General features: G+C 44.9%; 1 protein-coding gene across 11 annotated transcripts in view; it reads left to right on the forward strand.

Moving 5' to 3' along the window:
- The window catches only part of DAB2IP (DAB2 interacting protein), a 321,975-nt gene that overhangs the window by 263,036 nt on the left and 44,316 nt on the right, over positions 1-14,623 (forward strand). For 10 of the 11 annotated variants that reach the window (XR_004232236.1, XM_031954227.1, XM_031954231.1 and 7 more), the window contains one exon: positions 12,085-12,238. Coding sequence is in view for 10 of the 11 variants with exons in the window: in XM_031954227.1 (XP_031810087.1) it covers positions 12,085-12,238 (154 nt within the window). In the remaining variant the exon portion in view is untranslated. Of the gene's footprint in view, positions 1-1,424; positions 2,215-12,084; positions 12,239-14,623 lie in introns of those variants that run through there. The other variant, XM_031954228.1, reaches the window with a different exon arrangement.

A 14,623-nucleotide genomic window follows, 5' to 3' on the forward strand; every position in this document is an offset into this window, starting at 1 on the left:
TCTCTTCCGGCTCCACCATTCTGTATGCTAGGGTCCCCTCCAGCTCTGACAACTATAATTCCAGGAGCCTAGTGTTGGTGTGTTCATGACTTGATTGCCTAGAGCAGAGTTTGTGTGCTAAAAAACAGACACAATTTTCCATAGGTAAAAGTGAATTGAGAATGTGGATGGCCCTAAATCTAATCTGAGGCATTTGAATTGAAAGGCAGTTGACTATGAATAGCTATGGAGGGTGTTTGAGCTGGGAAATGTCCTGATTTGAGCTGTCCTTTTGAAGAGTTAATCTGGTGACCCTTTGTTGGCGTTATCACAGAGATCAGAGATGAGGGATCATTTAGGAATCTGTGAAAGGACTTGGTGGTATAAAGATTAACAGGTGTTTGAGAGAGTTCAAAAGAAGCAACAGGACTAAGTGAGTGAGTGGCAAGAACTTGCTTATGGGTGTCACAGTACTAAAACAAAATTTCAGACTATGTCCCTGCCCTGTTCTTACCATTTTTGACAAACTGACATGCATGAAGAGATGGACAGAAGATAAGTTAAAAACAATAAGTCAAAGGGGATTTCTATCATTTGCATAGCAGGGGAGCTACAAGTCCCCTTGTCTGAGCAGGGGGAAGGATGTGACCAGCTTTCTGATTGGATCTGGAAGACTTCTTCTAGGAGGTAGACTTTGAGGCAGCTATAGTATTTTTTATTTGTTGTTTTTTTTTAAGGAAGGATTTACGGCTTCCAGAATTACCTTCTCTTGATGTCTCATGGTTCTTGAATGTACTTGATAGATAGATAGATAATAGTCTCTCCTTATTAGAATGTAAGTTTCTTAAGGGCAGGGTCTTTTTTTTTCTTTTTATTTGTATAACAGTACCGGACACATAGTAATCCCTTAACAAATACTTATTGATTAAGCAGAGGATGGAGATGGAGGTGAAAAACACAATTAAGGAAGTTCCAGATACAGACAGGATTGACTGAGACAAAGCGCCAGCAGTCTCTAGCCAATTCTGTAGGGCTATAAGGAGGAGCTGGGCTTTTAAAAGCCTGTGTGTATGATATGTACTTACACGTGCAAATTGGTTGGGAAGGGAGCAGACTGGAATTGCCCAGCTCTTGGGTGAGTTGGGGTCTGCTCAGTCTATAGGCTTAGGGTGCTTCTTTTTGTTAGCCTGGAGAGACTGGGGGCAATGGTGGATCTTCAATGTTTTATATTAAAGAAGGTCCTTTCCAAATGCTGTTCTTTTTGATGTTATATAACCTGTAATTTTATGAAAGGATTGAGGAAGAGAACATGGACTTGTTCATGACAGCCCTGTATCCAGCTCTGAGAGGCTCAGACACCATCGATAGGGGGAATGGGGAGGGAGAGAAGGAGAAGGAGCTGGGGCGGTTTTGTGCTCACACCCACCCCTCCTGGGCAAGCTCAGGAACAATAAGCACCAGGCCTGAGTGAGCGAGCCAGATTCCCAGCCCGCCAGCTGACCTCGGCTGGGCTGCCTGCCTGGCCCAGAGGTGGCAGCCGGGCTGGGGAAAGTGGGAAAGGAAGGAGCTGGACGCAGCGGGCGCCAGGCAGTGCAGGAAGGCCCGCTCGGGTCAGGTGGGACGAGCTGTGGCTGGGCAGTGTGGAAGAGTCTGCTGCTTGTGATGGAGAGCGAGCTGCAGCAGGGGCCAGAAGACAGCTTCCATCCTGATTTTGCCGTTACTTGGCAGTGTGACTTTGGGCGGGTCATCTGCAGGCTCTGACTTCAGGTTCCCCATCCATTGAACTAGGTCGCCTCAACGCCTCCTGCCCCATCTGACATATGCTCAGGCTTCCTTTCCAGCAGAGCCAGGGAGGAGGGCCTTGTAGGCACCAGCAGTAGCTTGAGGGGAGGTGTTGGAGGTGCTTGTGTTCACCAGTGGGGACCTGGAGCAGAGTCACAGGAGACAGGGCTGCTGAGGCGCCTGGTGGCAGATGATAGGAGGCTTTGAATGCCAGGCAGAAGAGTCTGAACTTGCCTCAGGAGCTGTCTCAGAGCCACAGAAATCCTTGAGCAGTGGAGCACCTGAGCCAGATCTGTATCTCTGTGGGGAGGACTGGTCCGGCATCCGGGAAGGGATGGATCCGAGTGGGGATGGAAGGACCCTGTCAGGTAGCTATGAGGAGCTGTTCCAGGGCGAGGGCAGCGAGAGCCAGGAGGTGTTCACAAGGGAGGACCTGAGTGAGAACGCTGGGAGGTGAGCACTGAGACCTGGCCCACCCTTCTCCCCTGGCCAAGCCCCAGGGCAGCGAGATGGGTTACTTCACTGGCCGTCTCCCTCGGGACATTTCGCCAGAAGGCTGGTTGAGGTCTGTCAGGGGATGCTTTTAACAGTGAGACCCTATTTATGGCCCCTTGGGGCAGTTTTTGGGGGATTTGAGAATGGACCATGATAGTTTGGGGGGTTAGCTGGCTAAGATCTGGAACTGGCAAGAAGCTTGAGAAGTTTTTGTTTTTTTTTTAATGTTGATTTTTGGAACTGAGGGTGGAAAAGATGCCTACAAAACTGTGAATGGGGGTGGGGGAGTACGTTTTTGTTGGGGGTGGGATAGGCTGCATAGTCAGGGATAGTGACTGTGTGTCTGTTGCCCCAGCTGTATGTCCATGGTAGGGTGGGTAAATGTGAGCGTATAGAACTGTCTGTGGGATGGGCAGGTGGCAGTGTATGTTTGAGCCTGTGTATCTGCGATGTATATTCATGAGTCTAGAGGGCATCATCCTGTGCATGTGCATCCGTGTACGTGTGTGTCCTGCACAGTGGCGAGAAGCAGCAGCTGTCAGAGCCCCTTGCCTGGGAATTGCTGCCTCTCCTACCCAGCTACAGAAGCAGCCAATGGTGGGGCTGGAGCTGAGCGGGGCTGGGAGTGGATTGTGGGCTCTGCCTAGCAGCCAGGAGCTGCTCAAGCGAGAGAAAGGGACAGTGAGAGGAGGAGGGAAGGAGGAGGGGAAGACGGCCCAAGGCCCTGTGAGCCGGAGCCCGCATCAGCCCAGAGGCGTGAACTTGGCCACTGGGGCAGATCCTGGTGTCAGAGGCTAAGGAAAGAGACGAGGAAGGTGGACCTGAGCTGGATGCAATTTGGACGGGTTGGTGGCAGGACCTAGTAAAGAAGGTCTTTTTTCAGGGGAAGGGGGGAAGGTTTGTTTTAAAGCCATTGTTAGAGAAACAGAAATGGGGAAGAAATGGGGTCTGAGGACTTGCTTTGGAAGACCGACCGCTAAATAAGAGAAGAACCACACCTCGGCTCAGGATCTCCTCCCTCCCCCCCCAAATCTGTGTGATATTATGACAAGACCAACAGATCAGATTTTAGGAAAAGGTTTTGGTTCTCCATCTTCTTCATAATATTACAGATTTGTATTGGAGGATTGCAGGATGTCAGAGCTGAAAGGGATGATAAAAGAATTTTAGAGCTGGAGAGGGAACATAGAGTAAAGCAAAGACTTTTATATTGGGAAGGAGCAGGGAAGTTCTCCAAGACATAGAATGTTTGAACCTAACTACAATGATAAAACAATGTGAAACCAGCCAGAAGGAATGAAGCATAAAATATTAAAAAATAAAATGCAGGAAGACCTGGGAGGGGCCTTGGAACCAACAAAGCCCTCTAAACAGTTGGGGTCCCCGCTTCTGGGGCTGCTTACACTATAGGGGAATGATTTGAGAGAGTTGTGGGAGAGGGGAGGAGGGGGTCCTCTGCTCTTGGAGTTGTCATGGCAGAGGGAGAAAGAGGGTCCTCTCCTCTTTAAAGTTTTCATGGCAGAGGGCTGGAATGAACTTTAGTCCTGAAAGCCACCTCTGGAGGGGCTCAGGTAAGGCACTTCTGTTAGGAGGATGGTTCTGGAACACTTGACTTCCCAGGGCCCGGGGTCTGCCAGCCCTTCTGAGACCCAGACAGAGTTAGGCCTCCCAAATAGGGTGGCTCATTGTGTTCTCTTAGGTGGGTAGAGTGTTTCAAGGTCAATGATGATCTGGATGAAGCTGAGTTTCTCTCATTGAGATGCTTACTTGAAGCTCTTAGACAAGTGATGGGAGGGGATAGGGACTGAGTCGGGAAGCAGTTACATGCAAATGTTGCTCCACAGCTTGAATTTGGGGAAATATTTGACATGAGAAACAATGTGTTGTGGCAGGAAAAAGTATTAGATGGAGATTTTGGAGACCAGAATTCTCCATGATTCTCAAAGGGTCTCCTCAGCCATGTTTCTGGGGGCATTTTCTCCTTTTTAAATGGAGGTAATGACACTTACCCTCCCTCTGCCACGCAATGGCAGTCCTAGGTTTGTAGATTTAGAGGTGGAAGAGAACCTCTGGATCCTCTGATCTAACTCTAGAGCAAATGTAGAGAGATTAAATGACCTCATCAGGAAAGAACAAGTAATAAGTAATGGACAGCATTTTTTTGAACCCAGGTCTTCCAACCTCAAACCCAGGGCTTCCTCTACAACTTTATTCTCTTCTTTTGTGAGATTCTAGATTTCAGTAATCCCTTATTGACAGTTTGTGAGTTTCTATATGATAGCCACTTGGCTCCGATAGAGAGAGGATCAGTAATGAAGGCACAGGGTTAAACACCAGGGCTTTCAGCCCCAAACAGCCCAACTGCTATTGCCCTTAGACAGTCCAGTTACTCTGGGAAGATTCCTTTTTTCTCTGAAGCAGAGAGTCTCTGTCCCTGCCTAAGTAATTTTGGGGGGGGGGGGCGGGGGAGAGGGGAAGGAAGCAACCAGGACTAAGCAGTTTGTCCAGAGTCACCCAGTCTGAGGCTCCATTTGAACTCTGATCCTTCCAATTCAGGGCTGGTGCTCTAGCCATTGTGCAAGCAGCTGCCCTGTGCCAAAGTAATTTAATGGAGTTATGATGTCATAAAGGTCTCCCAGTTGGGACATCTTGACCTTCTGACCCAGCTCTTTTACTTATCCAATTAACACCTGGGTTGAATCTGAGCCCCAATTTCTCTAATTAAATTCAACTTCACTTTATTAAGCACCTGCTATGGGCAAGACTATGTGTTCATCTGTAAAATGGAAACACTACTTGGGGAATGAAAGGGGATATCTCTTTCACAAAGTGGTTGTATCAGATAAGAGAGTATAAATAAAAGTAGCTGGTGAAGAGAGCACCAGGTCTTGAGTTAGGAAGATCTGAGTTCAAATGCAGCCTCAGACATTAGCTGTGTGATTCTGGACTAGTCACTTAACCTCTGCCTCAGTTTCCTCATCTGTAAAACGGAGGTAATAAAAGCATCTACCTACCAGGGTCTAGAGTAGAATGTAGAGAAGAAAATATTTGATAGTGCTTGACTTCCTCAGGTCATACAATTGTCTGGAGGAGCCAGAATTTTAGAATTCTTCCTCTGGGCTTGGTGTCCTCTGGCTCCCAGTACTCCCCAGGCTTTCTCTCTCAAACAGCTCCGCCTCCTGTCTCCTGTATTATCTGGCCAGGGTGATTTGGGAATTCCCCTGGGTTGGGCTCTTTGGAAATTCAGAAACTTCTTAACCTATTCATTCAAACGGTGTTTTCAGCCTCTTTATCTTATCCTGCGTTTGGGTGCAGTAGCATTGTGGTTCTGTAGCCTCTTGCCAAATGGAATGATCCTCCTCCAAAGTGTATAAAGAAAGGCCGCTCCTGTGAAATGCAATTAATGTTGCTTCTCCTTCAGTCTGAGACTTCATCTAAGCAAAGCTAAATGGTCCCTGGGGGACGTAGTTCATGTTTCTATCCATAATCTACATGCTCAGATTTGGAAAGAAAGAATTGGACCCTTTTAATAGCATAGCCTGTTATGTGGAGAGAGACGTGGATTTGAAATCAGAACTGAGTTCTAGACTATGGCGTGTAATCTCTGTGAGGCCATGGACAAGAGCCTTTGGACTTCTTTGGACCTGTTTTCTTGTCAGAAAAATAAGGGGTTTGGGTAAGATAATCTCTCTAGACTCTACTAATTCTGACATTCTCTACTCTAAGAATCCTTTAAACTCTGATGTTCTGTATTCTAAGGGTTCTTCAAGTCCTAATACTCCATTTTCTCTTTTTACTGTCATATGATCTAACAGCCCTTCCAGCTGTGACACTCTACATTCCAAGGTCTCTTACAGCTCTAAAAGTGTGTGGACTTAAAAAAGTTTTTTTTCCTTTTGTCCTAAAGACCTTTCCAGCTCTAAATTCTGTGACTAAATTTGGCATGAAAACCAGGCATCTATCCTTCCCTTCCTGAAAATCCAGCCAGTGTTGGGCCAGGGTCTTTGTCACCCACTCAATCTGAACAACCCTGTTTATGTCTGTTACTGTTTGACGACTGCTGTTCCCCCAACTTGTCCCCTGTTTGGAGGGAGGGGAGAGGAACGACTGCCAGAAAGATGCTTTGGAATGTGGGGTGGAAATGTTGTGTCCAATTGGTGCCAGGAATGGGATCTCTCCTCTGTGCTTTCAAGTGGCAAACATCTTGCTTTAATAACTAGGCTGCAGCGGCCTCTCCGTCGGAGTCCCTAGAACAGAACCCACACGGATAACAAGGTTATTTCCCCTCAGGATCGATGGGCTGTCTTCTGAGAGGGGGAACCATTTGCCATGTTTGTTAAAATGTTCACAACAGTCCTTGAAACCGAGCCGCGGAGAGCCCAAGCAGGGATTCTGTGGAAATGACTGGCAGCCCCAGAGCAGAGAGCCATATGTTTACATCAGTGTTTGTGCTCCTGGGGTGGGCATCACATGACCGGGGGACAGTTCCTGCTCTTCAAGAGCCAGATGGAATCGATCAATTAGAGGGCATCCAGAGGAGGGTGATCAGGACGCTGAAGGGACTGGAAAGAGAGCAGCTGAAGAAATGAAGCCTTGGGATAGGGAGAGACCCTTAATATATCTGTCCCAAGTATCTGAATGGCTGTCTAGTGTCCTAGAATCAAGGTTTCTATCTGGAAAGAACTTAGAAGTCGTCTAGTTTAACTCCCCCATTTTACAAATGAGCAAACTGAAGCCTAGAGAAATGAAATGATTTGCCTAAGATAATGCAGCTAGCAAGTAGCAGAGCTAGGATTTGGACCAATGCAAGATCCAGCACTTTTTCATTGTTCTGCCTGACCTGAGGAGCAGAAGTATTCAGGCAGAGGAACTGTCACAGAAGCAAATTTTGTCTGATTATCAAGATTCCTAACAATTTTAACCGTCCCAAAAATGGCTTCCACCAGGAGGTCTTCAAGAAGAAATTTCCATGACTACTTCTCAGGGATGATGTAGATGGTGATTTAGATGCAGATTCTTAAAGCTGGAAAGGATCTTAGAAATCATCCAGTCCAATCCCACCACCACCATTTTGCAAGTGTTTTGCCCAAGGTTGCACTAGATGACATCAAGGGTCCTTTCCAGTTTTGAGGTTTTGTGGAACGGTTGGCTAAGGCCAGATGGGTCCAGGTTCAAGATAAAGGCAATTTCCAACCTAAAGAAAAAAGGAACTTTGTTCTGATCGTGGCCTAAGATTCCAAGGTGGAAAGACAATGGTGAAACTCTTTTTTGGAAAAAAAAACAGCTGGCTAAGTAGAGAGGAGCTTATGCCAGGAGAAATGAAGAGATTTGTCATAAGCTTCTGAGAATTTTAAAATATTATTAAAAAAAAGCTTTTTAGTTTGCAGCATTGGGTGGGGAGTCAGAAATCCATGTTCTAATCTCACCCATTCAGTGGCTTTGTGTTACTGAAAGAGCACTGAATCTGAAGTCTAAAGACTTGGGTTTGGTCCCAACTTTGATATTTACTATCTATGTGACCTTTTCTAGGCCTTCATTTCCTAATGAGGGAAATAAGATTACCCTATCTGTAAGGTACCTATGAACTTTCTAGGCATGGCCTCAGTTTTTGTTTAAGAAAAAGGTAAAGCACCTCTGAGAATGGTCTGAGGGTCAGATGAGATCACGGGCAGAAAATCATCCTTGAGGGTCATGTGACCTATCACTCTTCCTGGAATAGATTAGAGGTAACTGCCCCCAGCCAACTACAACATCTCCATATCAATCAATCAATAAGTTGATAAATGTTCACTAACCTTGTGTCTAGCCCAGGACTGGAATGTGCGATGAACTCAGTACTAGTAGGAGGGGGACTGGCAGCCTCACCTTGTGGGAATGAAAGTTCCTGGCTAGGAAAACTGGGCTAACACTTGAAATTGGACCTGCTTGCATGATAACTATTTCTTCTCCTTTTCCATATACTTTTTCAAGTATTTTTGCAATTATCCAATGACATCACTAATTGTAATGAGGACTGCTTCTTCTTTCCTGTATACTTTGAAAATATATATTGCAATTATCCACCACTAGCCATTTCAATTTCTTGGGGTAAAACCCCAAAAGTTCCTAATACCAGAGCATTTAAAGTTGAAAATCAAGTCTTAACTCCTTATTATACATATGGATTCTCTGATTCCAAAGTCAATGTTCATGAATTGATTTATTTTTTAACACAATTATCAATAAAGAAGTATTTCTTCTACCAATGCAGATGACAGTCTTCCTCCTCTAAAGTTGAGTATCAAAGAGTAACCTGGGGCAGCAAGAGGTTAAGTGACTTGTGAGGAGAAGTCATAGCCATGGGGTGTAGAGGTCTTGAACCCACATCTTCCTGAATATTAAACCAATTTTCTACTACTCCCTACTGTCCTAGCATATATGCTGATTATAAGTATAATGTCTTAGAATAGGTACATGGAGGGGCCTCATGGATCTGTGCTGTGATTCATCATATACAAAAAGTGAATTCTCTAACAGAACTCACCCTGTGTCGGCCACTATCAAGGATTGAGTTTGGGGAGGAGTAGACTGTGAGTTGAGCTCAGTGGGACATCGATCATAAGCATCTTATCATTTTAGAGTTATATCTTTAGAGCTCAAGTTGTCTTTCGTTGGTGAAAAGTAAACTAATTTAACTCTGTCATTTTGCAGAGAAGGAAAATGAGGCTCAGGGAAGAAGAGAAGCAATTTTTTCCCAGGTTCACACAGAGATTTAATGATAGGGCTGGTATTATTAGCACCAGCTCACACTTGGATAATAGTCCTTTCTTCCTCCCTCTCTCCCTCCCTTTCTTTCTCCCTCTCTTCTTCCCTCCCTTCTTCCTTTTCTTCTCTTTCTTCCCTTCTTTTCTTCCCTTCCTTCCCTGACTACTCTCTGAGTCACCCACATTTCTTTGCTTCCCTGGGATTCAGATTTCTCCTCAGTAAAATGAGAGATTAACTAGATGATCTCTTCTAACCTTAAGTCCATTGATTCTGTGACTTTGGATAGGCCTAGGGGGACTATGCCATCTCAGGATAAGGTCTAAGAAGTGGGGACTTGCCGTGTGTGAATGACAAAGGGTCCATCCACTGCTGGGGACATTTGGGAGGGGGCATACTTGCCTCCCTTCTCCCTGTGAGCTTTCCCTTATCCAAGTGCATTGCCCCAGCCAGTTTCCCTGACCTCACCCTCTTTTGCCCCAGTATATTCCCTTGTGAAGAGGTTTGGAGATCTTAGGGGACCAGGGCACAAATGATTTCTAGGAATCAATGAAACTAACAGGGCCTTCTTTATCATTGTCTCTCTGTAAACCTGTACTTGGGGAGATCAGCACCGAGTAAGGAGCTGGTTGGGGATGGGGGATGACAGGCTGTTTCGACCAGTGTGCCCTCAGAGAAAAGAATCGACCTCTCTGTCCAATTCAGGAAAGATAGGAGACGAGATAAGTTCAGCCATGATGTAATGGAAAGAGCAACCCTTTGGGAGTAGGAGGACCTGTGTTTGACTTCTGGCTCTTTTGCTTCCTACCTACATGATGCTAGGCAAGTCCCTTCCCCTTTTGGAACCTCAGTGAGGATGGCGATAATTGACACTCTTCACCTCCCCAGGTTGTATAAGGAAATTGCTATGTAAATGTGCTGTGTTACAATAATCCCTGTGGGAGGTGGTGAGGATGTGAGTGGGGCATAGGGTGACAGCAGTGAAGAAGGGACACTTGTCAAACACTTGTAAGGAAAAAAACTAGTCCATCCTGGGCTGTGTCAGCCCTTCTGTCCCCTGTCATTGTGGGCTTGTGGGCTGGTGGGCTGGGCCGGGCCAAACCAGACAGGCTAAAATAAGGCTGTGGCGGTAGTTTACATCTCCAGACCATGTCACAAGATTGTCTCAGAACTGCTGTGGGTTGTTTTGGATCTCGGAGAGAGTCATATCCTCAGGACTTTGGGGACCTCTGGGCCGACCCAAACTAGAGAAGCTTCCTAGGGCCCTGGATTGGTCTGGCATGGGGAAGGTCACTGTGTTTTACAGAGCAGGTATATAAGTGCAAGCATTTCTCTAGGATGGGGATTTTCTGAAGATTTTAGAACTAGGAATGGCGAAAACTCAAAAGTGTGGTTTCTGACTTAATCAGGTCATCAGACACTTAGCTAGCACTTAGTGTGGGTCAAGCTCTGCCTTCAGGAGTTCATTTTTAAAGCAGGGAGACTATTATGTACAAACAAGATATAAATAGGAAGTTCTATGACCTCTCAAAGTTCCTTCCAGGTATGGAAGTGGAAGTGCAAGAAACAGACTGGAACTTTCTCTTCATACCCTTCTCTCAGAAACAGGATCGTATTTATGTCGGAGATAGGAAGCAGGTACTAGGATAGAACCCTGCCCAGGGAGGCTGAGTAATATAGTGGAAAGGGTACTAGCTGATGGGGCAACCTGGATTCAGATCCTGAATCTGCCACTGAAATTCACTATGTCTACCACTTTTCCTGGCAAGCTTTGATTCTTCACCTTTATTATGGAAGGGATTATACTGGATTTTTTTTTTTTTTTTAAATCCTGTGTTTTAAGATTTCTTTCAGCTATAAAGGTTTCAGGTGATTGGTCTATGATTCTGTCTTATTGGCCCCACTTCCTGGGAGAGACAGGGGCAGAAGCCCAGCCCACCGAGGTCTTTAAAATCTCAGAATGTCAGAGCTGGGCATTAGAGACCATCATTAGATAATAAGCCCTTCATTTTAGTTAGGTCAACAAGTATTTTATTAAGGACTTCCTATAGTCAGGTATTGCTTTAAGTACCTGGGGCTTTAAAGAAAGGCAAAAGAGTCCCTGCTCTTAAGGAGTTCACCTTCTAATGAAGGAGATGACATGTAAATAACTAGGTATAGACAAGTTAAAGAGAAATTAAATGGAAGGGAATTTAGATGGAAATTCCCAGCAAAGATAGTGTGAAAATATTAGAGGAAAAAACCCCTGCCTGACTGATAGCCTGATTCCTTACCTGCTCCCAGGTGTGTTTGTGTTTGTTTACATGTGCATAAAGTGACTCATTCTCCCCCATCTGCACCGGGGACCACACCCAATTCTTGCCTCATCAGCCTCTTGAACAGACTTGTACAGATCATGGCACACAAACTGATTTCTAGTCACATGACTTGGGTTCAAATCCCAGAGCTGCTTTTGGATGGCTGAGTGACCTTGGGCATTTTGCCTAATCTCTCTGAGCTGTTACAAAATTAAGGAATTAAAGGTTTAGACTAAATCAGATGGTTTACATCCTGTGGGCAGCAGACCAGGGATGGGGACTGAAGGAGGAGGCTGTGCAAGAGGGAGTTACTATGAGATGTCCAAGTTCTGTAATATATTTTCTCAGATATATGGCTACATTGTGGATGTTCTTGAATTTCTTTTAATATCTGCATATCCTTGAAGAGATTGGGAATGGTAGATTAAATGATCTGCATCCTTGAAGAGATTGGGAAATAGTAGATTAAATGATCTTTAAGGTACCTTCCAGCCCAGCCCCAAATTGGATGAAATACGGACAGGCTTCCTAACCAAGAATCAACCCTTGTTACCGGCGTCATTGGCTAGCTGCATCATTGGGTGAATTCATGGGCAGTCCATTTCCTATCCTCTACTTTCCTGACTCAAGTATCCTTTCCACTAGAAACGGAAGCAGCTTTCTCATTTAAAGCTATGATAAAGTGGGAGTGAGGGGGTGAGCGTGTATATCTCCATGGAGAAAAGGCTAGGATGTCCTTGGATCTGATTAATTAATAATGTCTTTGCTTCCCCTCTCTGTGCCCACCCAGATCCCATCTGATGCCGAGGCTGAAGGAATCGAGGTCCCACGAGTCCTTGCTCAGTCCAAGTAGCGCAGTGGAGGCGCTGGATCTCAGCATGGAGGAGGAAGTTGTCATCAAGCCTGTTCACAGCAGCATCCTGGGCCAGGATTACTGCTTTGAGGTGAGATCCTGGAGTGGAGGTGCTATCTCCTTGCCTGTCTGGCCACCATGTTGTGCCACTGGCCCTTCTTATCCGTGCTGTTCTAGATCACATTTTATAGTGCTGATTGTGGCAGGCTTTGTACTAAGCACTTTACAATTATTATCTCATTTGATCCTCCATACAACCATGGAAATATTTTCTATTATTATCCTCATTTTACAGTTGAAGAAACTGTAAAAAAAAACTGGCTTACGTGATTTGCCCAGGGTCACATAGATAACAGTTGCCTATGGCCAGATTTAAACTGGGGTCCTTCTGACTGCAGCTGATACTCTGTCTGTTGGGCCATCTAGCTGCACCCCAAGCTGCAGGTTGCTCTTGCCTGCTGAGTACTGCTGCCCCTGCCCAACAATCCGACTCCACTCTGTCACCCTAAATTTACCCCACACTCACTATAGTGTTATGGAAGAAGACTGCTTCAGAGCCAACAGACTTGGGACTAAAATCCTGGCTTTGCCTCTCATGACTTTGTGTAACCTCCGCTAAATTGTGTCCTCTTTGTCTGCAAAATGAAGAAATTGGCCGAGATGGTTTCTAATGTCCTGTGATCCTTGCTCCAAGCAACTGTATTACTCACCCTTCCCATCATCTATCCCAGCTTGTCTGGTCTGTGCCTTTGCTCATGTTGTGAAATCTCCCATCCCCCTACTTGTTGAAATCCTACCCAGCTCAGAAGACTCCTCTTCTAAGGAACCATCCTTGATAGTCCTTCTCCCCAAATCAATAACAAGCCTCAGACATCACTGTGCAGCTCCTTTGAGCAATTAGGATACTCTGTCATGTCATAGTCATTAAGCTGTATGTCATACCCCTTACCATACATAACCTGTCTGAATTCAGTGTCTTCCCTAGTGCCTAACCCAGGGCTTCTCACATGTCAGTTTGTGTATTTTGGATATTTTTGCATCGAGGCTGGGCTCTCCTGTGCATGGGTATCCTACCCACTACATGCCTTTTCTTCTTGTCAGATTCTTGTCTAGATAGCTGGCGTATAGTAAGAATAGGTGCAAGGGAAGGAAGAGAGAAAAAAGAAAAGAATTAATTTATGGTTAGTGGCAGAGCATCAAGGGAAAACAGAAGAGTCTCTTCTCTCACTCCCATCACTTAAAAATAGTTGATGCCATTGGGACAGCAGAAAATAATGCAGAAGAAACTCCTTCCCGCTGGAAAGGGAAGAAGAAGCAGAATTTAACTTCTTTCTGTCCTGTCCACGCTAGAGTGGGGGAGGAGATGGCTGCCTCTCACTTAGCCAAGATGCTGGATCCCTCAGGGAGGTTCGAGAATAAAACCTTTCTTTTCCCTGGAAACTTTCTATGGCTTGGAATGGGACAGGGAGCAAGGGAGAAGAGGAGGATTATTGATCCCCTAGGAGAGTTCTACTGCCTCCTAGCTTTGTAATGCTGATAAGTCATCCGGTCATTCTTTAGTTTTCTTTATGTGTAAAATAGGTATTTTGATTCTTGTCCTGATTCACAACTGTGTTTTAAAGACTAATGAGACTTCTCACTCACACACTCACACACACACCCCTACATATATATAATATGTGTATATCTGTCTACACTGATAGATATACATACACACATGTAACTGCCTTGGTATAGTCGTGTATTAGGGCTGGTCCTTAAAGAAGGCAATGTGACAAAAGAGAATGAATGCTAGATTTAGAATCAAGAGGCCTAATTTTGAATCCTAACTTTTTCACTTAGTATCTGTATTAGCTTATATAAGTAATTCAGGAATAATTTTAAGAGGCAGCCCAGAAGTGTCAAACATACTGCCCACCGAACCAGATTAAAAGGCAGTATTTAACAAAATAAATAAAAATACAATAGAGCATTTGTTGTTGTTCATCCTCCAACTCCTTGTGGCCCCTTTGGGTTTTTACTGGTAAGAAGCAGTTTGCCATTTCCTTCTCCAGCTCATTTGACAAATGAGGAAACTGAGGCAAGCAGAGTTAAATGACTTGCTCAAGATCACACAGCTTATAAATCTAAAGCTAGATTTGAACTCAGGTTTTTCTGATTCCAGGCCTAGCACTCAATCCACTGTGCTACCTAGTTGCCCCCAAATAGAATATAAATAATGTTAATATGTGGGTTTTTTAAAAATAGTTTACAGGGATCCTGTTATAAAAAGGCTTGGCTTTGGAGTTAGGAACACCAGGGTTCACATTCCACCTCTAATGCATTAGCTCTGTGATCCTGGAGAAGTCATTTAACTTCTTATTGCTATAATACATTTTCCAAGACTTTAACCGGTATAAGAATTGCTGATCAGCATTGGTATAAGAACTTGCCTACGCCATGGAAATTACAGATGTAGACCATCAACAATAATAAG

The sequence above is a fragment of the Sarcophilus harrisii genome, chromosome 2, assembly GCF_902635505.1.
Source record: "Sarcophilus harrisii chromosome 2, mSarHar1.11, whole genome shotgun sequence".
Classification (NCBI taxonomy): Eukaryota; Metazoa; Chordata; class Mammalia; order Dasyuromorphia; family Dasyuridae; genus Sarcophilus; species Sarcophilus harrisii.